The sequence below is a fragment of the Micropterus dolomieu genome, linkage group LG14, assembly GCF_021292245.1.
Source record: "Micropterus dolomieu isolate WLL.071019.BEF.003 ecotype Adirondacks linkage group LG14, ASM2129224v1, whole genome shotgun sequence".
Classification (NCBI taxonomy): Eukaryota; Metazoa; Chordata; class Actinopteri; order Centrarchiformes; family Centrarchidae; genus Micropterus; species Micropterus dolomieu.
In genome coordinates, this window is record NC_060163.1 from 12,015,672 (window position 1) to 12,042,566 (window position 26,895).

Here is a 26,895-nt window from a genome sequence, read left to right on the forward strand (position 1 = left end):
AACAAGCAGCTACTGCTGGGAGGAAAAGTCCGTCAACTGTGGGGAGTGTGGCGGTAAAAAAGCAGCGGAGTGTGAGGCGCAGCGGCTTCAGAGTGAAAGGAACTGAGAGTGTCTGACGGTTATCTCAGCAACAGAGAGGTCATGAAATAGCAGGGTGATCGCCTGCTGATTCACTCCACTAAATAGCAAAGTGATTTTCGTGACAGTTTTCGAATACTGTTAATGTAGATTTTTGAAAATAACGGATAGATGTCATCTTTGCAAATATGGCTTCTCTTGGATAGGTGTCAAAATTACAAAAAGGCACTGGATTAAGTAATTAAAGAGGTCATATTATCCTCATTTCCAGGTTCAGAAACTTGTTCTTGTACCAGAACAAGTTTCATTTTCAAAAAACACCATATTTTTGTCATACTGCACTTTGCTGCAGCTCCTCTTGTCACCCTGTTTGTTGAATGCCTTGTTTTAGCTATGGAGTGATGCATCTTACCTCTACGAAATCTTTGTTGGGAGTTGCACATGCGCAGTTCCTAGCTAAGGACTACTAGCCAATCAGAAGCAGAGTAGGGCGGATCCTGAAAAGCCGGCTTCGGTTTATCTGTATATGTTCCCCTTACCAGCTTTGCAACATGGACTGGAACAAGAGTTTCAGAGTGGTGAGTTTTTAATGTAACAAATGTATCTTTCATCTATAAAGTTTTAACTGTGCACTGTCTCTACATCACAGTAACAACTTTATGTCCATTGACTACCTGGAGGGTAGCTAGTGTTTGGAAGGGAGAAGAGAGCTGCAGCTTAGTGTGTTTTTCCACCGGTGTATTTGAGGGTGTGGCGGACTAGCTGCTAGGCGAGCATTATGACGCTTATTTTGCTGTGACGTCACAGAGAACAAATTCAATTAAAGGCTGGAATACAAACGAGACGGGAACTCCCTTCAGGGTGCACTTTGCAAACCTATTACATGCGCTAAAAGGGTATTTAACTCAAAGGAGAGAGAAAAAGCCTAAAGGCATGCATCTTTTTAAAGCATCTTCAACTTTATAGTTTATAATTAGAACAGTTTGTTATAGATAAAAAAAAGTTGTTTTCAAGTGGTGTGCATCTATTTGAAACTGTCTCTTCATTAAGTGGCAAGTTCACTTAAGGAAGAAACACCAAAACATTTTTATATTTAACACTTTGGATACTAAGGTGTATACCACATTTTCCACATGCCCATGTGGTTTGCCAGTGGAGCTGAGAAATGACCCTGCATTGCTGGAGAACAAATATCCCTTCTTACTCACCTTAACTTATTCACAATATACACACACAGACACACACAGACACACACAGACACACACACACACACACACACACACCACTCCCATATGAGAACAATTACATGGCCTGCTCCCGTGAATAAATTTGTCTAATCAAGTTCTTTCTTCCCTGACATCCGTACCTAAATCCCTTGCTCCATGAAAAAAGCAAAGCATCCCCCAGCCTCCAAGACACCTCCAGCACCCCATCCTTCCATTACTCCCTCCTTCCTGTGCTGTCTGCGGCGTAAGTAGGAAAGACGGGTTAGTTAAGAAAGTAAAGTTTTCTTATATTGAGTGGAATGTGCTTCACAATTGTAAAAGATAACGTGAATAAAACATAATAAGAGAAAAGTGCTAACTGCATTTGAGCTGCTTTTGAAAAGGTGTCTACAGTGTCCATAAAGTCCAAAGAGAAAGAGAGAAAGAAAGAGAGAGTCTAAGACCCACAACTCCTAAAGCACCATCAAAAGATTGGATTTAAAGCGGCAACAATATACAGCTAAGGATCTCATTGACCAATTAAGGTTAATTTAGGTATTACAATCTGCAATGAAAACTACACATGAACAATATAAATTAATTAATAATAACAACAAAAAAGAGATTAAAAAGGCAATTGAAAATCTCTAATGTCTTGAAAAAAATATATCCAAAATGATAATTAATTGACCAGTAAATACATGCATCCTTTTTGGAAAGTGGTCGCATTTTTTGTCCTGCTTTGTGTAGAAATCCTCTGTGCCTCTGAGATATCGGAGTACGTGTAATGTGAGACCTTTTAGTACACCTGGTAATAAGCCTTACAGAGGCAGTCTGAGCCACTTGTAAATGATCCAGTGATTACCTGCTAACACACATAAAAAGGGAGTCGCAGTGGTCCAAGTGGGATAAAATAAAGGCATGAATGATTATCTCCATCTGGAGGAACAATGAGCCAGGGTTTAGCAATATTCCATCCGTAGGTAAGAAGAGGAAGAACTCAAATCCTTGACACACTGGTCAAGAGTAAGAAAATGAATGAATGAAAGCTACCCGACCCATTCCTTCATCTTGTGGGATATCATGTCGGAACAGAAACAAGCAAATATTTTAAGTAATTATATAAAAAATAATTTTGTTGATATTTTGAGGTTAAGCAATATCGACATAGCCATGATAGGATAGGTACATCTCCAAAACTCCTAATCATCTTCCCAATGAAAAGCAGAACAGAAGGCAGAATAGGAACTAGGACAGAGAGGAGGTGATTCTTAATATGGTAGAAAAGATATCAAAATTAGAAATACTAAAATTGGTCATGTTACAGTTTCTCCCATTCTAGAATAGAAATACTGTATATATAGTAGAAATATTGTATATATAGTAAATAGAATAGAAAGTAAATAAAAATAGAATAAATAGTATGTAAAAATGTTGTGCATTATACTAGAATATATATCAATATATATAGAAAGAAATAACAGAACATGTACAACAAATATGTTCACCATACTACAATATATAATAACAGTGTAAATAATGCAGTATGCAGTATCAAGGTCAGATAACGATGGGATAATTAAAGAACACAGACTGCTCAGCCAGCTACAAAGGCAACAACGGAGGGCAACAACAGACACACGCATACACACACGCGCACACCGCATGTCATCATTTGCTCCTCAGGTTAATGATCGTTTTGAGATGAAAAGCATGTAGATGAGCAGTATGTGAGTGCACACTGTTTGCCATTTAGCCTGCTGTATATGTTAATTTATGCTCCTTCACATGTTTCTGCTGGCATCAATAAAAGTGTGGCACTGAATACTCTTCTCGTTCCACTCTTTGTCTGGGGAAGACGCCTGTTTCTTGACGTACCATTATGATTTTACCGGTTCTTGAAAACAGCTGCTTGTCTCGTGGCAACAGATGTCTCCCTGACAGAGTGAGTGCACAATGTGACGGCACACATGGCACATTGTGCACATCTTACGACAAAAAAGTATATATTACATCTATGATGGAGCAAATGTTACATTTTGAAAGACAGTTCAGCCTCAGACACACAGACAGGCAATGGCCAATCACTGTGATTTCCACTATTGGGGAACATTTTCAGTCAACAAGTGAAATCTTCTTTGATGTAGTCAGGATGGCAAAGGCCTGTTGCTATAAAACCATGTGAGCATAGATTTTCTAATCTTTTTCAAAATAGTTCAAATGCACAGCTGAAAGCTGATTTTTACTCAGGAGAACACATGATCACACTTGACACTACTGTCTGAGACAGCTTGAATATACTTTGTAAAAAACAAGGTTGCACTCATTGAAGCTTCAATTCAAAGCTTTCAAAGGAAGATAGCATGCAGTCCTCTAATGAGTTAATTGGTTAATTGGTCCAAAGTGAGGCATCCTCAAAATGTCTTGGACTGGGATAAAGAGATAAACATTGAATAACCACCTCCATCATTTCAAGCATCCATTCATACAGAGAAACTCTAAGAGCACAGACCATGCTGTCTGTACTGCTGCTAGGACAAAAGAGACAGGAGAGAGACATGTTGGGAACACAATGGGTGTCCATGCCTTTGGTTGCTTGGCAACTAAAATATACAGCTAATTTAGTTTGAGTTAAATTCCCACCCAACTTGTCTTTCACTATGCGCCCATTGTCAATTGGCAGTGATTTGCAGTGCACCTCAAATGTTGGCATAGTTTCTAGTTTTTCACACAGCAGTCTCAGATGTGCAAAAAGACATGCTTTCCATTAAAATGTGTATTTTTTGTCCTATTATTGGCCCCATTGTAGTTGGGTTATTAGCAGAGCTAATGGTTACTGAGTGACTGAGAGAATTTCTTCACAATAGTGTTTTGTTTGTTCATATCAGAGTTTGCATTAATATCAAATAGCAGTAATGGGCTCATTTAATGGTCACAGATGAGAAAATAGAGAGGCTTCTCACTATAAAACTGGAGAAATAAAGGTTTATCTCAAATAAATTACTTATCCTCTCCTGCTGTTATATTGATTTAGCCATTTTCATCTGGCAGTTTATTTTGTTGATACCAGTTAAGATACTGACTCACTGGTTAACAGTGTTGTCTCGCAGCAAAAAAGGCCTTGGTGTGAATCACAACCTAGAAGATGTAATTGTCAAGATATCACTTGACAGAGGCATGCTCACTTGGTGAAAAACACAACACAACTCCTCTTGGTTTTCTTTTTATCGAGTAATATTTCATCTTTTCAAAAAACTGATTTTCTGTTTACATATTTTTGGGATCATTGAAAGCAAGTGCAAAACCTGTAAATGCTTTTTTTCCATGTGACAAGTCCTATTCTGATTGATCCAAATAATGCCATGCTGAAAAACAGGAATGACAGACTTAACATGTTTTTTCCGAACACACACTCACTGTTATTCACTGGCATCTGTACATGGATGAATCAGGTACATTTCTTTAGAGTAAGCCAATTAATGCGTTCTATTTTCATGGCTACACATGTGTCTTACATGACTCAAGTTAAATATCAGGATGCAAACAATATGCACTGTTAATGTTATTTAAAGCAACAAAGAATTTAGCTTTTGTTTCTGCCTTGATCTCCATTGGCGTTCTCTTGGAATCATTGATTTTTAATCATGTGCCTAAAGAAAATAGGAGGGGAAATCAAATACAGACAAATAACAGGAATTCAAGGATGGATGGAAGGATGTACAGGCAGTTGAATAGATGGAACTTACTTTTTATGCTGATTCTCCTTTCGGTCAGCCGAGCCAAGACTCTGGAAACAACAGAAGAATAACAGACATTACAATGACTATCTAAGACAGCGATATTGTGGTTCTCAAACTTTAAGTACTCACTTATAAAGAACACTCCCCTACATGCTATAAAACCATAGGATAAGTCAGAGGGCATATTTAGTATGTGTACATACAGTATATAGAGCGATTGTGTTTTATTACATTCGTGTAGGCTTGGCTGTTCTGCAGACTCAGAAAAAAATAGCCGAATGTTATTAGTAGTAGTATAGTGCAGGCAGAAAATTATGTGTAAGCCTGTGACATAAAAAACATTAAGTTCTGCATAAAACGTATTGCCCCAAGTATGTTTACAGTATGTCTCAACGCTTCCACTAATGTGGACATTCACCTTCAAGGCAACACCAGTCAAATGATCCATGCCACGCTGTAAGAGCCTATTACATAGGTAATGACCTCGTCTCTAGTGGAAAATAATTAGTTCCCTGGTTACAATTACAAACACTTATCCAGTGATTTACTTGATTTACATGCATTTATCAAAATGTGGTGTCTGTGTATGAGAGTGCATGTGTATGTATGTCTAGGGGAAAAAAGTGAGTATGAGAGGAGGCAAGAAGAGAGAGTGAGAGACAAGCCATTTCCCTGATGATGAAGTCAACTAAGTTCTAAAACGCCAAGTGCTGCCAGCTCTGCTCAACAGGGGATGTTTGAATACATCCCTCCGGCAGAGCCGCCTTATTAGGCATGCATGCACAGCACACACATTGACACATCTATACCCAAAAGGTGCAGACACACAGACAGCATCCCCTTGCCGCATATTCTGGAAGTGTATAGCTCTCAGTGGTGACACATGCTGAGACAGACAGAAGCGCACACAGTGCAAGACTGGCCTTAGGCAGGCGACATTTTTGGAGTGAAATTCTGTTGCTGTTTTGCATTTTCACCCGAGGCAAGGAGGCTAATTCAGGCTCCTTATAATCGAGCCCTTCCCACCCCCTGCCACGCTCCATCAGCTGTAGCACCTTGGAGACTCAATAGAGCATCTGGACCACTTAGTGAGTGGGCCAGGCCAATACTGTCAGTCATTTAACAACATAATGTGCTTGTAACTCAGTGTAACCCACTGCACTTAATAGTAAATCTAATGAAATCTGATGTAGATATTCTCTGTTCCATAATCAAGGGTGAGTGCTTGTGTAGAGGCAGTGACTGGTTGGCTCATTTCCCTTAACAATGAAATTTACTCCCCCAATTTATGTTCATACTAAAACAGCACTGGTGAATAATATGTAAGAGGTGCAAAAAGCAAAGTAAATACAATATAATACAAAATATTGCAATGGTTTCAAGGCTCACATAAACCTTAATAATAGAATAAAAGAATATATTCACTCTAAAAACAAGTCTGTGAGATAGTGGTACAGGCATGGATGTATTCAGAGAACTTGTTACCATATTTCAATATGGTGCTCCATTCATTCCAAGGAAAGTTACTTATCAGTTGTCCACACCAAATAATGTTTTTCAGGCTTCTGCATTCTGGCAATTCAATGTCTCCCACACAAACAGCAGAATACAACGTTATAACCGACCAGTCTGAGGTATAAAGTTGTGTGTGTCTGTGTGCAGCCTGGTGTTATTTGCACATGATTTAATTAAGGTAAACATGGTGGTCGGCCGTGCATAATGGTGTGGTGCTCTGGTGTGGCAGTTCTTAAATCGGAGGCTACAGATATCAATATATCAGTCCTGCTGCCTTCAGATGGCTGCAGGGATTTAAGAGAAGCTTTTCATACAGCTTAAATCAGCTGTGGACAACAGATGTTGTAAGACTCACTCATCGTTTTTGATCTTTGCAGACTGATTTTCACCATCGTCCTTGATTTATCACATTAAAGGTTATTTTTTGATGCCGATTTAAAAGCATGTACTGGTTGGAGAACATTTAAAGAAGCTGTATGCGACATTCACTGCCACTTAATGTTGCAATAGAACAACAGCATCTCAGACCAAAACAAATGAGGGCTACAGCCCAACCATTGAGAGCATACAGGCTATTGAGAAAAACTGTAATTTTACCTTGCAGATCAGCGAAAAACAAACTTCATTCAAACTGGACAGAAACATCTTTCACTTTTCCAAGAATCTCCCAATCTGGTTTAGTCAAAATAAACCCTTAATTCATCTAAATATTCTGGCTTCAAAGACTGGCTACTACTTGGGGGCAAACTCTTCCACTAAAAGTGCAACATGACAGCATATCGGAAAGGATACCTATAGAGATAGACCTTTTTGTTAAACAGTAAGTTTACAGTAACTTTTTGTTTAATAAGAAACAGACATTTTATTGCTCTTGCTCGCCACAGTTGAAAAAAACTCAGTTGAAAATAATTAACTTTGCAGATCATCTGTAAACACACACACATTCAGACTGGACAGAAACAAAATAAGACTCACCAAACCCATCCTTGTTAGTCTTTCCACTGTTCCACCAATCACCAACTCTGGTTCGGTCAGAATAAATCCTTAATTCACGGTGTAAGATGAGAAAAGAAACCACAGTTTCACAGGGAGGGACTCACATGCACTAACATGCACGCACAGCCGGACCGGCAACCAAAACAAAGAACGGAGAAGCTCTGATGACGACACCACATGGAGAGTGTGATGTCATTCTCTGCTCAGGACGCTGTTACTTCACTATATCGTTACATAGCAAGTAGTTGTTTGCTACTATATAAATGTTCAGAATCTCATATATAGAACATTTAATTAAAATTGTTTATTTACGTTTTAAGCGTTGTTATTGCTTTCGTGTTTCTATTCTCAGCACAACCTCACTTACTTTGTGCTGCCTGACTAGCATGAACCTCCCACCTGACTGCGCCTCTCCTCCCACCTGTGCACCATACGCCATAAGTTGTGGATGCGCCGATTGTCACCTTGTGCTGGTCTTTGTGCTACCACGAAAAGGGGGCCTAATGTCTCCAATTTTATCTTTATAACACTGGAGCCATTAATGGACTAATCTACTCCTGTTCGATGACTCTGGTGCAACCCTTTTTTCTATGACTCTCCATCAAAGTGTTTTGAGAACTGTCAGTGTATGCTTAAAAAAGAATTGAGGACATCAGAGGGAACTGTAGTTTGGAGTGAGTGTGTGTGCGCTTTTATGTGAGCAGCGCAATGACATATTGACCAGCAGGTGACTGCTCTAGTCTAGCGGTTGGGGAGTGTGTGTCTGTGCATGTGCTTTTATGTGTGCAGTACAGTGACATTTTGACCAGCGATTGACTTCTCCGTGGGTGTAAAGTCTGCACATGAGTTTCACCCTCCTGGTGGGGACAGGATAGGCCATACAGATTGACTGACCTTTCACCTCCCAGCTCCCCCACAGTGCCGTCAGGTAGTGCCACTTCCCATGGGGATGAGAGCAGGTTGATGTTCTTCATTTGAAAGACAGGTCTGAGGGGGCTTTCAGGCTGAATTAAACGCCGCATCAGAGCTCAGATAACAAGGCTGCGACTGAATTTGTGATTTGTCTAAATTGTCTACTTTACAGGAACACCATTACTACAATAGATAGATTTTTGTCCATTCTGAGGTAGCGGAAACAAATAGTGAACACAATGCTGACATACTGACAGTTCAAAGCCATGATAAATTTGTCCTCTTTCAACTCTTCATATCATTACGTACAGTAAACAGTATATTTATAGTTCATAGTGCACTTTTTTATGTGCATAAAATGAACCGGTATAATTTGATATTATCATCAATGACTTTTGAGCAATCACAGCCTCCGTCCCTCTTGTCATATAAAATGCACAACTTCTCAATTTCAAAAATCACAATATCATCATTCAGTATATGTAATGACTGATTCCTGGAGGCTGACTAGGATCTATTTTTTTAGTTTATGACCACTAGAAACACTAAACAAACAAGCATACAAGCATTTCCCCATGTGACAGCGTGTCATGCACAATATCTTCTGTCAGACAGAAATGTACAGTATGTGAAGTCAATATTCATTTAAAATGCTGTTTCCATGTGGATTTCATTGTAGTTCAATCTGCCTACTTGGCAAAGGTGTGATCATTTATCAAATTAATGGCATTGAATGATAATTTGCTTATACTGTTTGTACACCAGCTTCTCACAAACTTGGTTTACAGTGGTCATTCAACTCGCCATCTTCACTCTCTCACCTCTGCCCATCTGTAACGTTACTCACAGAAAGCATCACTAACAATCATACAAATTTAAGAGAAAATTTCCACTCAGGACTAACAGTTCATGCACAATCTCAACTCATACAAACACTTCCTCTCTCCGTCACTGCTCCGTCCTTAAATCCACCTGAACAAAAAAAAACATGTTTCCATAGATAATGGTAGCAAGAGGCATCATACCTGACAACTGCTATTAGCACCATAGTCAATTATCTTATGATAGCTGGGAAGGTATAGGCGACAAATTAGCTGGCTTTACCCACCAAGTATAATACTCTACTGTAATATTAATAATAATTACAGTCCTCAAATCATATATTGAATTCCAGTTTTTACCCACAGGCTTAGGTTTGCATCTTCCTGTGTGTGTGTGTGTATAGAATCAGGTGTGTGTGAACGCATACCTTTACAACAGGTGCAAAAAAAACTTGACATTCCCTCACAGCTGTGAAATCACAGTGATAATACATGCTGTATTGTTGCCAAATCCCTCAAAAGCGTAATCCCTTTAACATGGTTTTCTTCAAATACCGACTCACGAGCAAACAAAAATACACAAGCAGTGACACAGGCAAACACAAAAACCCATCGTATTTGCGGAATACCTTCACTTTGCATCCATTGATTCCCGCAGACACACATGTCTGTCGAGTCAAACCAAGTGAACCCAGCCGCAGAATGTTACTCCAGTGTCCCTGTCTTCTTTTTCTCTCCTGTTCTTAATACCCAAAGTCCTCAGTGTGGTGACCCTGTGGTGGCTCTAATTGCTGTTCACCTGTCCAACTACAACTCTTAAGCTCCGTTTCCCTTCCTCCCTGTCAAAGTCTCTCTATCTTCCTCTCTTTCCGTCTAAAGCAGTTGGTCACACGTTTGTGAAGCTTATTCCAATGGTGGCTGCTACCGCCACTGACTTGTTGTACTTTAATTGTGGTTGCTAGGCGATAAGCTTCTCCAATTCTGCACACAGTGAGAAGGGTAGAAGGAGGGGGGAGAAAGCGAGAGAGTATGGGGTGGGGGGTGGGGGGGGGGGGGGGGGGGGGGGGGGGGGGGGGAGGAGTAACATGAGAAGAGAACAGGAGCCCCCCTTTCTTCTTCAGGGGCCCTTGATTTGCACCTCCCACAACTCCTATATCATGCTGCAACAGGCTGCCAGAACACATTTCCAACAGCAACCAAAATGTTCTAATCCACAAACATTTACAAAACAGTACAGCAAGAGAGCATGTCAGCACTGTCACGTGTAATTCATGTTGCCTTAAAGCGTTCCTGGGAAAAGGGAGAGCTGAAAATGCTTCTTTTGAAATTATTTAGGTCCAATGTAACAATTTCATCCTTGCTAACAAGCACAGCACCTTGGTGATTCAGCAGAGAAATCTTCTATTTAACAAGACAGTCAAGTCAAGAGAACATTTTTATCAGTATTCAATCATTAGCATGTAGCTTCTAAGGCTACTTCCACACTACTATGTTATTGTTTATAAGAGAGTTTCAAAATGAAAACAATCTCCATCCAATGAAAAAAATTCATAAGCGGTGTGGGAAGGGGGTAGGGGTAGGGGTGCATGCAGGGGCATTGGGACGAAACGGCGTTCCTGCTCAGATCTGAAAAATCTATTGAATGTTTTTATATGGGGAATCGCTTGTAAATTAGCTGTTTTACACTGTTTCTAAAGCGTGTTCATGAAACAAATAGAACTGATTGTGCTTGAAAAATACTTCATCTTCTTACACCTGTTGAACAGGCAGAAAAATGTAAGCATGTAGAAAGCTTATACAGCAGAGGTATTCAACTTAAACTGCAGGAGGTCCAGTAATTTGATACCTAGAATTATGGGCTCATGCTTTTTGCCGGACTAAAGGAATCAGTTTAGTCAACATTTTTGTTGAACAATAATACCTAAGCTTGTCTAATGGCTGTTGTGGTTGAAAGGGAGATTTGTCCATCCATCTATCCATCGTCATGGCTTTCTTTTCTATCAACAAATGTTTCACACATGACATCCACGTAGTCCGTTTCTCTGACTATAAACCATTTCTCCAACTATAAAGGGCTTTTTATGTAGTCCTACAAATCCACTGTATTCTCAGCGAACACTCATGTCCGATGTTGTTTTCTGCTCTTTTTTATTGTATTTTACTGTTTATTATTTATTGTTTATATGTGACTTTCTGCTTTGGCAACATGTTTGAAATAATAAACAATGCCACTAAAGCCAACAGAATTGAACTAAAATTGTGTAGATTGCTCATGTTGGACTTTCAGCACATTCATTTTCCACTTCCTCACCTCAGACTGCTGTGGGTAAGTTTCCTCGAACTGTCTGTGTCTAGTTTCACAGTGGCGTTAAATATTTCCATTTTCAACAACAACAGACTCCATGCAAATGAGGCACACCGGCCTCGTAGAGCTCATAGCAGAAAGAATATACGCATACTTTTCTGTCCACTCATCTTGCAAGACTCACCGTCAATGTTTCTAATTTCTGATAATGCCATATTCTTCTATCATCTTGTGTACCCAGTGTTAGGCAGTAATGCACTTACTTATTTCCACGTTACAGTAATAATTTAAATTTTCCCAATAACTGGTAGCAGCGATTACTATTAACAAAACAGTAATAATATTACAGCTACTAATCCAAGTAATGCCGCGTTACAGTTTTACCAAATCGCATGACATGCGACAGCACAGCAAACATCAAGAGCAGCACCGGACCTTATGTTGTTCAAGTGAGCGGTTAGCCAAAAAACTAAAAGGAATAATGGAGTATGAGGCAGAGAGGTGTTCTTTCCACTTCTGTAAAAAAGTGAGTGAAGTCTGAAGTCAGATGTCTCCGTTTCTTTTTTGATCGTCATTGGCTGTTATAAATATTGATATCTAGACTTCGCCTACAGAGGGATTAATAAAGTTATCTAATCTGCAATTAGTTAATAATATCGACACACTGTTAAATGGGTCGGGCTCTAATCGTGACTTAGCTGTTGTAAACATTACTGTTGCTGCTCAACATTGAATTTCCCATTGTGGGATTAATAAAGTATGTCTTCTTTGTCTTCAAGAAAGAGCATTTAGTTATATTTAAATAATACAAGGTACAAGGTAGTTAAGTAAGTATTAGTTATTATACAGCACAAGGCTGCATAACTAAATAAAATTTGTAGTCCCTTTGTGCTACACACACTACATATAATTAAGTGTAAGCCTATATTAAAATATGGTAACATATAATATAAAATAAAACAATAAATACAGTTATTTATATACATACACAACCACAACCTGAACATTCCGCAGTGCACTTTTTGAATTTGCATCTGAGGTGAATGTAAACAGCAGCAACCAGATTATGATGAGAAGTTTCATCTTCACAATAAACAGTCTGACATTTGGGGAACAGAGTCCATCTTGACTGAATCATCGATGTAAAACACAGAGTCCACCTACACTCATCTTGGTGGAGTCTTGTGCTGACAGCTTGGAACATGGACCACCTGCCGAGTGCTTGATCTGGGACGCTGATGGGGCAGGTCTCTGTAACAATGTGGGCACAACAGTCTCTGAATTCTGTTGCTTGGTCAATGTTCAGTCCCATTTTGACCATCTTTAGGAGCAGAATTACGTCCAAGCTGGGCCAGCATGGCCCCTTTCCTGGCTCTCTTTCCTCTCCTCTGAGCAATCACCGTATCCGCTGTGGAGCCTACTTTGCTCCTTAGAAACTGAATGAATGACAGGGTTTTAGTCTCATCCCTCTGGCTGATTTTAAACTTTGAATTCTGGTCTCTTTTGTTTGTCTAGTTATGTTTTTGGTTCTCTCTGCTGCACTCAGGTCTGTCTTGATCTCAACGAGATGACCTGATTAAATAAAGGTTATATAATGACTAGGCTGAGGAACTGGTTCACGGTTAAGCCAAGCTTTTAAAGTTGAAATGATAAAATGATTCCTAACAACATTACTATTTTTGTTTCATGTATGCCACATAAATGCTGTGTGTTTTACTGGCACTGTCCACAGATTTTATGGCTTATTTATACTGTAGGTAGCTTGAAATATTTCAACAAACACCATGACTTAAGCTACCGCCATCAAATCTACACACAATGCTACTCCACCACACAGAGGTGGAAAAGAACTACTGTTCGGTCTACAACTACATACTGGGGAACTACAAACTGGCCGGCATTAAAACAGCAGGAAGTTGCACAAATAATGAGATGAACGACCCTGTGTTGGCATCCACGCTGCATCGACGGACTGGCTCCATATAAATGAATGACCGGAGTGCTCAAGTCGTTCTGAACGCAGCCTTACACATTCTTTTGTGCACAACCTAGTGGAACACCGTTAATGTCTTTGATTTGATTTTGAATTTGATTCATTTAAGATATGCTGCTATTATCATTATTCTAATGTGCTTCATCAGGATGACTGAATTAAATATTATTGATTAGATATGTTTTTGATATTTATTTTGGATAAATTGGTATGTTAATCGAGTAATAGGGAACTTTTTTTCTTTCAAATGGACACTAAATCCGTTGTTAGATTAACTGACTAATCGAAAAAATAATCTTTAGATTAATCGACTTGAAAAATAATCGTTATATACAGCCCTAGTAGAGACACTGCAGATGTGTTCAAACAACACATCATACAAATGAGTCCATTTGAAGTACAATAAGGCCTTTCAACATCACGGTGCTTGCTTTGTCCTAAATGCTAATGTCAACATTTCTGACATTGTTTAGCAGATAATGTTTACTATACCATGTTTCCCACACACAGACTTTACTTGGGCGGGCTGCCCAATACCCATTTTAGCATTTTGCAGAGAAACACAGATAGAGTTATTACATATTACGTTACAACATGCAGACACGGTGTATATTTTACAAGCACGGACCAGGTAAAGCGACAGCGAACACACCAATGCAGATGTCATTAGTTAGCTTTAAACAGTCTCCTCCACATGTTAGGTTTTGTTTTCTACTCGACTCCTCGACTAAATATGTTGGTTATCTGTCTTTTTTTTTGGAAGGTCGAAAAGGACGTGATTGGATAGGGGTACCGCAGACCAACGAGCCAATCACAAACAAGGCATTAACGTCATAATGCGCATGTGTTCACAGAGTCCTGTGCGAAAAGCATGCAGCTGCCGATTGACTGAACATCCACAGAGCCACCCTCCCATCAGTGACGCATCACACAACAGTTTCTGTGAAGCATACCGAGGCCTTTTGATCTTTTTCTTATGCACTAAAGACCAAATATGACTCCCTAATAATCCTGTCGCATTCAAACACACATAATGTATGTTTGAATGTCAACGAAACATTACTAACAGATGAGGGCAGCCATGTTATTGTTTCCCGTCAGAAAGAGGCTGTTCTATCAGTAGTCCACATCTGTTGAGTCAAACAGAGCTGATTGGTCAACACCTAATCCACAGACAAGATGCTGAATGCTACTGCTGAAAGAGTACCGAACATGTATGTAAGGGCACGAGGTGGAACAGATTAAAGATACCAAGCAACTTCTCTGGTTCAAGTCAAAATCAGGATACAACTTATGAGAACTATTATAAATACTATTACACAGTAATAGTATTCTCTATGAAAAGAGCAATGAGATAACTTCTGTTATGAATTACCTGCCGCAACGTTTACTGAATTTCATGCAGAACTTTCTGTGGTTGTGTATCATAGCTGAATCTCTGATTCTTGTGTCTGTTTTCCAACATGTATCTGTTCATCTTTGCCCACTACTTTTTCCAGTCATTGCAAACTTGCTGCTCAGATTACTGAATTTAACACATCTTCACTCAGGGCCCCAGACTAACTTTTTTTACTAGGAGCACTGAAGCCACTAACTGAATATTTTAAGAGCGCAGGCAGAAAATTAAGGAGCGCACACTTTAAAACAACTTGTGACGCAATTTTCCCCATTTTACTGATAAGTGCTTTGGTAATTAATACAGAAACTCCAATGTGCCGTTTTATTTTACTTCACAGTCACAATTAATTGATTGGTGCTTAATAAATGCACATACTGTAAGTGGCCATGCCATTTCATTTCTGTATCTGTCTCTTCATATTTTATGTCTTAAGCTGCTGTTGTGCTTCATTAACATGTCGTGTTTAAACTGTACGGTGCCAGTTGCCTCAGCAAACTTGGTTTTCCCCACATATTGTGGACCACATCTAGTGCAGCAGATACAGGTCATGGTGTTGGTGTTTTTGCTAAATCTAAGCCATGTAAACTCCCTCAGCCACGGGCGGACTGGCACAATAATTCAGGTCGGGAATTTGACTTCATCCTAGGCCAGCCAGTTCACACAAACCACCAGACCGCTCATTTTAAAGACAAACTATTAGTTGATGTAACGGGTACCAAACAAGGTATAGATTTAGTCACAATGTTCATCTGGGTAGAAAGCTATCCACATTAGAAAAATTTGAAGACTTTTCAAGGTGGCTATGAGTGCACCTCAAAGTCCAGAGAAATAGCCTACACCAATCATACAAGGCTAGACACAAAAACAATTAGCCTACACTTTTTAAAAAGAGAATGAAAGAACTCCTATAGCCTACGAAGAAAAAAAAAACAATTAATTGTCCATAAAGCAAACAGCACAAAAATAAACACACCTATCTTTCAATAATGTCTAGAAGATATGTATTAATGTTTTCTACATTAGGGCTGGGCAATATGGGCAAAAACATTATCACGATATGAATATCAGAATCAGAAGGAGCTTTATTGCGAAGTAGTGTTTTACACATACAAGGAATTTGCTGTGGTGATAAGGTGCTACATGCAGACAAACATACAGTTCACATAAATAAATGTAGAAATATATAAATATGGAATACACATTACAAGTCTATTCCAAACATTTCATAGAATTCAAAATCTATAATTATCACAACTTTTACTCAACAAAATAAATATTTTAATAGAAAACTAAGTGCTAATTTGTTTGTGTTTCAAATGAATTAAACCAAATATTTATTGACGATATATTGAACATTTATTATATTGTTATTGAGGAAAATTATATTGCGATAATTATCATTATTGTTTTATTGTCCAGCCCTATTCTACAGCCCAAAAACAGAATAAAGTTGTAGCTACCGCGGTGACCCCACAGATCCAAGCGAGTACGTAGAGTGTCGTTCCTCGTGTGAAAATGCCTCGAGACACACACACGCAAAACATGTGGCTAGCTGCGTGGAAGTTCTTTACACCGACTTATTAACGGTCGCCAACGTTTATTTGGCAGAGAAACAGAGAGAGAGAGAGAGAAAGAGAAGCAGACACGGTGGATTCTCCTGCTTGCTATATTATTGCTGCTGCTGGTTTTGGCTGATGGCCAAAAAAAACAGTCATCAAATTTGCAGGTCGCACATGTGCAAGTAGTTGTAAAAAGTACTCACACTGTCTCAAAAATGGTTACAAAATGCGACTACTCGCAGTCCGGAGCCCTGTGTTTCATAAGTTACTAGATTACAGTTTAAACTATCACCCACTCCTTAAATGTGTGGCCTTTGCTGTGTGATACAGCACCACTGCCCATTTTCCATTCTTCTTATAAAAATGTATATTTCATTGAAACATAATTTCTTCTGATGTTAGCAAAGGAGCTCTTTATTTCAGGCCTGGATGCCTCCACTATAAATTGCTGTGGGAAACCCTGATAGGTCAGCAGATCATGTAATAGGTCAATCCACTATGTTGTCTTTCAAAATATCAGCAGATTGGGAGAAATTTGTCATTGACATCACAGTGCATCTGTACAATTTTCTTTAGAATTGTTTTTGCAATACAAGTCAGACTTTTAACTTTGTTATATGCATTCTGTTGCCCCTGAGTGTGTGTGTGTAGTCGACAGAGAGGGCGGACAGAAATAGCCTTAGCCACTGCAGGCCCAGGACTGCAGGGGGCCGGCCCTTCTAAACCAGGCCAGGGCTTTGGACAATCTGATTGGTCAAAATGCCATGAGAGGAGAGCGTGTCTGTGAAAAGAGACATTGAATGGAGAATGGATGTGTGTGTGAGAGAGAACAAACAGGGCAAAAAACCTTTTGTGCTTGTGTGTGCAGCTGCCCTGAGCATAACTCAGCAGACAGAGAAAAGGAGGAGCTACCATCGTATTACAGAAGAGGAGCACCCATTACATCAGCTTCTGTGTGTGTGCGTGTGTGTGTGTGTGTGCGTGTGTGTGTGTGCGTGTGTGTGTGTGTGTGCGTGTGTGTGTGTGTGTGTGTGCGTGTGTGTGTGTGTGTGTGTGTGTGTGTGTGTGTGTGTGTGTGTGTGTGCGTGCGTGTGTGTGTGAGAGAGAGATGCGTCCGGCTGCCAGTGGCTGCAGCTCAGCTAGGGTTAATGAGTTCACAGTTTCAGCTTTCCATGCTTCCAGAGCACTGGAGGGAGGTATGGAAGAGAGGAAAACAAAGTTAAACATTAGTAAAACACAGCCAAGAGATATGAGATGTGTTTTTATTAAACAGACGGGATTAACGAAAAGCTTATATGTGTAAACTTGTGAAAAGTATATCAATCTAGACAATGTTATATTTAACCCCATGATGTGATACTGTTACATTTATGGGGAGTTGTGTTGTATGAAAAGATAATTCATTAGAAAGCGGTGTTTGTGAGAACAAATTTCTGTTTCACAATGCCCAGCATGAGTTTATATGCCACGACCAAGCAGACTAACAACTTAGAGTGCCACACTGATTGACAATATAGGAACTGATGCCATTGAAAGGAAAGTACAACAAGTCTGCAACAAGACAAAAAGCTCCAAATTCTCTCTCTGTCCATTAACTCACAAAACAACACTCATTTACCAAGCAAACTTGTAAACAAATGCAAGTAAGTCATTAGGATTTCAGAGGAATGTACATGTTTCTGTTGCAGGGCTGAATTTATGGAAGTGAGGAACTGCAAATGAGAGGCATGCATTGTAAGTTTACAAAATGTTTAAAAATCATTTTAGGAAAAACATAAAAATGTCTCATCAGAGCAGCATGTTGTCATTAGTAAAGTAGGGATAGTGCAAAATCAGTCTTTTGACGTAATGTTTTGTATATCTACGCGACAGGTGCTGTTATAAGAGCAGTGGAGTTAGGTAACGTTATTTTAATTGCAGTGCAATGTGTTTGCATAGCGAGTGAGTGGACGAGCGAATGAGAGAAAGCGAGCGGCTGAAAGCAAGTGAGTAAATTTTCACGCATTCGTGAATAGTCTTAGACTCTTTAGGTCACTCATCACATGGCAGCTGCATGAGCTCCGTCAGCACAGGAAACAGAAATGATTAGTTCACGACTCTGTGGGTCTCTGGATTTGAGTCGTTAATTTGTCACGTGACAGCTCGGCCACTGTGGAGCAGGAATGAACTATTCGGTTAACGCTCACATAGACAGTCTTTCGTTCATTCAGCAGCCTGAGTTACTGCCAGCGTCGGAGAATGAGAGGCAATTCGGTTGTCAGGTAACAGTCACTGGACTGACATTATATATCTATTTTGTTAATTATGTGACATTTAATAATGCTTAACGTTATTACAGCGCAGTGATGTTGTGCTATAGTTTTAGCCGTACCGTAAAGGTGAGTTCATACTGAGAGCGAAATTAATATTCGCAAAAAGCGAATAAACACAGCCCGCGGATACTACCGCTATATGAACCCAAAGTAAACCTTTTGCTGTGATTTAATTGCAATAAACGGATCAAACTGATGCCGAAATAACTACAATATGATGCCAATTTTTTAGAAATATGAATTTATGCTTTGTCAGGTCTGTCAGCAAGTCAGCAGCACAACAACTTTTAAAATGTTTGTTTTCTGAACGGAGTTCAGATCGAGCAGGGCTATGCTATGCTAACCTGTTCACAGTAAAGTACAATGACAGCTGGAATAAAGTTACAGACGCATATTTTCTAAACTCACCAGGTAGTTCAACTTTCTTTTCTCCAAGCAATGCCTGTTTTTTATATAAATATGAAGTAGTAATCCAACAGAACTCTGCTATCCGGCGCTAAAAACAACAGTGGAACCAGATGTGCACGGAAGCTAGCTGCTGAGAAGCGCGAGTGAAGATGAATCAAGTTGTAATCCCAAAAACTAAAGTAAAAAGCTAATTTAATAAAAGCAGTTAACTCTGAGCTCCTCCCGCGGGTAAACGGCGTAGTTGTCGCGGAGCAGAATCCAGACCGGCTACGGGCGTTTATTTGTCCAAAAGCTGCAGAGCTGCTCCCCGTACACTTCCCCGTTCTTCAGCAGCTCTCCGTCGGACTGTGGATTGTCATTACACCGCTTGCCAGGTACTCTCCAAACAGCGCTCTGTAGACGCCAGGGATGTTTGGAAAATCTCACCGCTGATAGGCTTTCGCAACATCGCATCAAGCGAATTTCTCGCTCAAGTTGAAAAATTTTAACTCGCTCGAACCAGCGATTTTCACAACAAATGCCTCTTTTGCGCCGCTGGGAGCGAATTCGCAGGAATTCGCCTCTTTGCATTGACTTTGTATGTAATCAATCTGCCCAAATCGCTGGATTCGCTTTCAGTGTGAACACACCTTAACTTTAGTCCTGCTACTGTTTACAGCTAACAGCTGACCCGGATCCGGACCTGATGTGGTCCATTCTGCATCCAGACCTGCCAAACTACTGCGTTTATATAATGTGTTAATATTTCTTTGTTCTTTTCTCTGTGCTGGAGTTATTTTAAGAAGTTGATGGTTTTATCCAGATTATTATTAAATATGTTAACGTAGCCTCAAGTCAAGATCTGAGTACTTCCACTACAACTATATATATATATATATATAGTGTAATATATAGTATTTCACAAAGTCAGTTCACCCCTCACATTTTTTGTAAATATTTGATTATATCTTTTCATGTGACAACACATGTAAAACACTAGAAAACAGTCACCAATAAATATTCAACTCAAAATCATATTAAATAGAAATCATATAAAATAAAGAAATGCACTAAATCCATTCAAGGAGCTGAACCAGTGCTTCACATTGTTGACAGGACAATTACTCGAAAGATTTGTATATTTTCAAAATAGTTGCCGATTCATTTTCTGTCCATTGACCATTCCATTTTCAGTGGTGGTTAGCTGAAAAATGAAACCTGAAATTGCTGTTTGGCTCTGCACAACAGTACTGTCGCAGTCTGAGGAGCACACAGGCAACAAGTCAGTTACTTCATCCACACAAGGCAGAGGGTAATACAAAACTACACTAGCCCACACCTACACTTTACAGGGACTGAACCACACTGCACTTGCAGCAGTGGATCACTTCACATTTATTGTTGTTCTGCTTGGGCATCATCAAGCTCAGAGAGCCGTGAAACAGCAGAGTATGGTGGGACATGGCCAGAGCATGTGTGGTCACATTACTGTTATAAGGCCAGACAGAAAAGTAATATAACCAGGTTTATGAAAGAGGTGTTAAAATATCTGGTATATCATGCAATCCCAGCAATCTCAGTTTCATGAGCAGGGACATGCAGTAAGAACCATCACAGGGGTGCAACAAACAAAACTAACTCAAGATGCAGGGCACAATTTCATCCTATGCAGTTTGAGGAGTATATACAGAACTGTGCAAAAGTTTCAGGTAGGTGTGGAAAAATGCTTTAAAGTAATAATTCTTTCAGAAATAGACATAGTATATTAATAGATTATATTTATCAATCAACAAAATGCAGTGAGTGAACAGAAAAAACATCTAAATGAAATCAGTATTTGGTGTGACCACCCGTTGCCTTCAAACAGCATCAGTTCTTCTAGGTCCACCTGCACACAGTTTTTGAAGGAACTCTGCAGGTAGGTTGGCCCAAACATCTTAGATAACTCCCCACAGTCGTTATGTGGATTAGGCAGCGTCAGCCTCTTCATGTAATCTATCACAGACTGGATCAGGGCTCTGTGGGGCCACACCATCACTTCCATGACTCCTTGTTCTTTAAGATGAAGATAGTCGTTAATGACTTTCGCTGTACGTGTTGGCTCGTTGTTATGCAGCAGAATAGATTTGTGGCCAATCAGATGTCTCACTGATGAGTGTCTGCCTGTACTTCTCAGCATTGAGGAGACTGTTCATTCTGACCAAATCCCCATCTCCGTTTGCAAAAATGCAGAAAAACTGACAAGGAACCTCCACCATGCTTTACTACCACCAGCCTTCTGCTGCAGCCAATCTATATTGTGTTTCTGTGCATAGTTGAGTTGCTTGGGCTTGTTTCCATATCAGAGGCTTTTTGGCCGCAAGTCTTCCATGAATGCCACTTCTGACCATGTGCTTCTTATGTAGAGCTTGGCCAGACACGTCTGGAAACCCCTGTCTGCCTTGAAAGGTCTCCCTGGGAGAGACCTTGCTGATGCAGTATAACTACCTTGTGTCTTGTTGCTCTGCTTATTCTTTTGAGAGTAAACTGTCTTCAGCAGCCTCACCTTGTTAGCGGAGTTTGGCTGTTCCTCACCCAGCTGTATTTCTCCAACACAGCTGTTAATGATTGTGTTTCAACCTATATATTGACTTTACGATCATTATAACCTGTTTGCTATAATTGTTTAATCATATAGCTGACAAGATGCCTACAAAATCCCTGACTTTGTGTAAGTGTTCCTAGAAGAACTGACGCTGTTTTGAAAGGTGGCACACCAAATACTGATTTGATTTACATTTTCTTCTGTCATTCCATTGCATTTTTATTAACTGATAAATATAATCTATTAACTTGTCTATTTTTGAAAGCATTCTTACATACTAGACAGCATTTTTTCCCAAACCTGCCTAAAACTCTTGCACAGTATTGTACATGATAATAAACCATTCAAACTAAATTGAAGTGAGCAAACATGAACATTTGATTTTCGAGGTCTGCAAACAGCAGCCAGCCAAGCTATTTCCCCTGCTTCCAGTCTATATGGTAAGACACACAGACGTGAGACTGATATCCATATCATATCCATATAACGTCTCACACAAAGAAAGAAAATAAGCTTAGTTACCAACATGAGTGCCAATTGGGGTGGTGATGGCGCAGTGGATAAGACGCATGCCTTTGGTGTGAGAGACCCGGGTTCAACTCCCCACTGTGACACATCCACCAGTGTGTCCCTGAACAAGACTCGTAACCCCCCCATAAATAGCAATCGTAAGTCGCTTTGGATAAAAGCGTCAGCTAAATGTAATTCTTTAACACTGAAATCCAGAACTGTCTCAGAATTAGGTCAAAAGTCTGTGTTTAAACTTGGATTAGCTGGTTCCCTATTAAAAACAACACAATTCCAGCAGTAGCTGGATTTTGACTAACGTCTGCATGCAGATCAACTAACAAAAGGACAAGCCATAAGACAAAGTCTGTCCAAACAGACATTAAAGTGGTGTTGACAGTGAATGAATGAGACTCTCCTGCTGACAGTTGGATCTATTCCAACTAGCCCTCTGAGGTTACTATGACACCAGAGGAAGCTCTGGGAGTATGCTGCTCAGCTCTGCTCCATTTGTAAAAGAAATCTGATGCAACGAATAAATCCCATTCAACACTAAAAAACAACCCCGACCAGATCTTTTCAGCCAGCTGCCCCTCAACCAATAACAACTACATATATGGGTTTGCTAAGCCAGACCTACTGCCAGACTTACAAAAACCTCAACTGAGCTCTACATATGGCTTGTGTGACATAAATACATAAATCAATCCAAGCATTACAGCTGGGGCTGTCACTTTTTATTCAAAATTGAAACTTTCATTCGAAGCAGATACAGGGTTCGACATAAAACTTAAGTTGGGCAAGTTGACGAAGTGGAGTGAAGTCAGCTGCCTTGCTGCCTATGTCCTACACCGTCTCCAAAGGCAACTTTGAAACGGTGTCCTAAAGTTCCTCATGTCCCCCAGGTGCTCTTTCTCAACTCACTGTGATTTACGGAGTTTGCAGATGAACAAATAGCGTTACTAGTTACTAAAGTAACCTCTAACCGTGGCCATTAACTAATTAATGTTAGTGGTCATAGCGGGCTCAGTCCGGACTGAGAGCTTGGAGCACCTGGGGAGTGCGTTAGTGTTTACACCTCAGCTGAAGCAATGGAGGTTTTCAGGCCAGGATAATGGCATACAGAAGCGTACATTGGGCACCAGAACCGGACCTCGGCAACGAAACCGCGCTAGCAGTCCTGTTAGCTGAGTCAGCTATGGGGGGCCAAGAGCCAAACGCATCAAGAAAACCACCTCTGCCCCGTTTCCCCAGTCGTCTAAATGGCCTCTGTCAGTCTAGGAGGCCCCGGTCCAGCTGCAGTGTGCACTCACAGGGAGCTGGAAACAATCCGCACAGAGTCTGCATGATGGGGTGGGGGTGGTCACATTCAGTGCTATTGGCTAAATTACTGTAAACGCCAATCAATATCTGCAACAAGTCCCTCCCCATCTTTGTGTTTTTAAATATGCAAAAGCAAATATCACTCTGCTTTCTGTTTACAGGGAAAATCAAATAAAACAATTCCATTCCATTGAACAATTAACATCTTTAATATGATATAAGGAGAAAATCAATCAATTATTTTTTATATGAATTACTCATTAGCATAGCAAAATATACAAGGGGCCAGTAAAATTGGGATCTACTGGCCCGGAGGGGGAAAAATGTTATGTTGGACCATCAGCTGGTCCAATTGCATGCCCTATTGACCTATCAGGGATGGAGGAAGACAGTAGCAAGCAAAGCTGTGCTGATTAGATAATCAAGACAGCTGCAGTTATCTAGCTGGTTAGCTAGCAAGTCACTCACTCACTCACTCAGTATCAACCGCTTATCCGGAGTACAGGATTGGCTGAAGCCAATCGTAGCAGACATCGGGTGATAGGCAGGGCACACCCTGGACAGGTCACCAGTCCATCACAGGGCCACACATATACAAACAACCACTCACACTCACATTGCTAGAAAGTCGTGGGAGACAGTTTGTCAATGAATCCATTTGTTGACCAGTCAATCTATGGAAAATTAATCTGCAAATATTTGGTATCTGATTCATAATTGAAATCATTATTTTAGGTTAAGTTCACTAGTTACAGCTTCTCAAATGTGAAAATTGGCTTCTATTCTAAGTCTTCTATAATATTAAATTGAATATCTTTGGGTTTTGGACTGCTGCTTGGACCAAACATGCAACGGAATTCTGCCAAGTTGGACTTTAGGAAATTGTGATGGGATTCAGATTATGAGCTTTTAAAATCATTAACTTCACACCACTCAGCCACCAAAGTGTCACTTACACTCGACACGTGGATAGGCCCGCTTTGGTCCTCTTCTTGTGTCACCAGCCGTGCACTGAGCTCAGTGTTTGTTTCAGTTCATTTAGGTTGACAAACAGACGCAGAAAGAAATTAAACCAAAATGCTTCAAGGAGGAGGGTTATCAATCACGGTTTATCATGGTCAGCAAAGAGAAGCACACTACTCTCTTCTTCCACTACCGTGTCTTTGGCATCTGTCCTTTGACAAGCTCACATGAGGTGAGATATATTGACAAATGGCAAACAATCAAAATGACAAAGGACAACCTATGGCAGTGACTTTAGCTATGTTAAGTAACAGCTGGCTGAATTAGCTGGTTACAGGTATCATTGTAGCTGTAGTGAAACTGTTGGTTGCTTAATTCTTATTTCACCCACATCATAGAGCAACATTTGACTTGAGCCAAAAATGAGTATCAGTGATTTACCCTCTCTGATAGCCTCTGGGACACGGGTAGGTGTTTGTATTCTTGTTTAGCACTGCAGAACAAAGTGTCAATGATAAACATTGTCAGTATCATACAAGTGCAGAGCCACAGCAGCAGCAGTTTGCCAACTGCCATTTCAGCTTCTTCTAGCTATCCATAAGAGGTCCGGCAGAGAGCACAGGTTTCATTCCTCATAGGAGGTGCATGATGGCCAGTTTTAGAACTGATCTGAGAATGACTCAGTGTGCTTTCTGGTCTATCTTCACTTACTTGATGTTAATTTTGGCATCAGGTTTTGATTTAAAGTTAGTCTTTCTCTTGATGAGTAAGTAAATGTTTTGCATACATCATGTGAGCAAACATGAGTCCCATCTAAACATCTTGTCATTCATGTCGGATATCATAAAACAGGTAGCAGAATTCGGTCTCTAATGACATTAAAGGTCCAGTGTGTAATATTTCTGAGGACTTATTGACAGAAATGCAAGATCCATAACTATGTGGTGTATAAAGACCTTAGATAATGAACCGTTATGTTTTTATTACCTTTGAATGAGCTATTCCTATCTAAATAACCGCAGGTCCCCCCTTAGATGGACGGCGCTATGTTTCTACAGTAGCCGAAAACTGACAAATAGCACTACAGAGCGTTTCGTCACTAAGTTGTTCTTTTTCTTCTTGTGTAATTCAGGCAGTGTAGACACTCTTCACTAAATTGAATGTATAGAAGAAGAACTAATAATAATATTAATTTGCAGTCTCTGAGTAGTCATCTGGTTTATTAGAAGTTAGAAGAGAAGTGAAACTTGGAAAAATGTAGGACTAACGTTACACGTATTATTTAGTATGAGCTGACAGCATGTGGATCTCCGTAATTAAGTTAGTGAAACTTTTGTGATGCAAATGAAAACTGTTGTTTGATAGCTTTAGCTCGAAGATGGGCATAATCACAGAGAGAAGTAACTTGTTCCCTTGTCAATGTTGAATTTCATGTAACCTTATTCTCCAGAGCTGTAAGTTATTTTGGCTTTGCTAACATTACGTGAACAGAAATGTGTCGGTTATGTTCGTGAGACACTTGCACTAGATGTATAATACTGAAACCCGCAAATTAAAGCAAATATCTCGGAAACTGGAGAGGAATTGGCGTTCCACCAAACTGGAAAATTCTCGTTTAATTTGGCAAGATAGTCTTAAAACTTATAGGAAGGCCCTCCGTAATGCCGGAGCAGTGTACTACTCGTCATTAGTAGAGGAAAATAGGAAAAACCCCAGGTTTCTTTTCAGCACTGTAGCCAGGCTGACAGAGAGTCACAGCTCTATTGAGCCAAGTATTCCCATAGCTCTCAGTAGTTACGACTTCATGAGCTTCTTTAATGATAAAATTCTAGCTATTAGAGACAAAATTCACCAAGACCTGCCCTTAACTGGCACCAACTTATCTCTTAACTCAGGAACCTTAGAAACAGCTGTAGAACCAGATATATGTTTAGACTGTTTTGCTTCCCTCAATCTTTACCAACTTCAATAATTTCTTCATCGAAACCATCAACCTGCCTCTTAGACCCCATCCCGACTAGGTTGCTTAAAGATGTTTTACCCTTAGTCAGCACTTCTATACTACATATGATCAATCTATCTCTATCAACAGGCTATGTACCACAGTACTTTAAAGTAGCTGTAATTAAACCTCTTCTGAAAAAGCCCAAACTTGATCCGGATGTTTTAGCCAACTATAGACCTATATCTAACCTTCCATTTCTCTCTAAGGTTCTGGAGAAAGCAGTTGCTAAACAGCTGTGTGACTTTCTACAGAGCAATAGTTTATTTGAGGATTTTCAGTCAGGATTTAGAG

At 39.9% G+C, this 26,895-nt stretch overlaps 1 protein-coding gene across 8 annotated transcripts in view; it reads right to left on the reverse strand.

Moving 5' to 3' along the window:
* Positions 1-26,895, reverse strand: part of LOC123983184 (ankyrin repeat and fibronectin type-III domain-containing protein 1) — a 153,058-nt gene that overhangs the window by 44,051 nt on the left and 82,112 nt on the right. For 3 of the 8 annotated variants that reach the window (XM_046069324.1, XM_046069323.1, XM_046069325.1), the window contains one exon: positions 5,030-5,070. In XM_046069324.1, the coding sequence (XP_045925280.1) occupies positions 5,030-5,070 (41 nt within the window). Of the gene's footprint in view, positions 1-5,029; positions 5,071-7,513; positions 7,582-8,428; positions 8,487-9,896; positions 10,180-26,895 lie in introns of those variants that run through there. The other 5 variants (XM_046069329.1, XM_046069328.1, XM_046069326.1 and 2 more) reach the window with 4 other exon arrangements.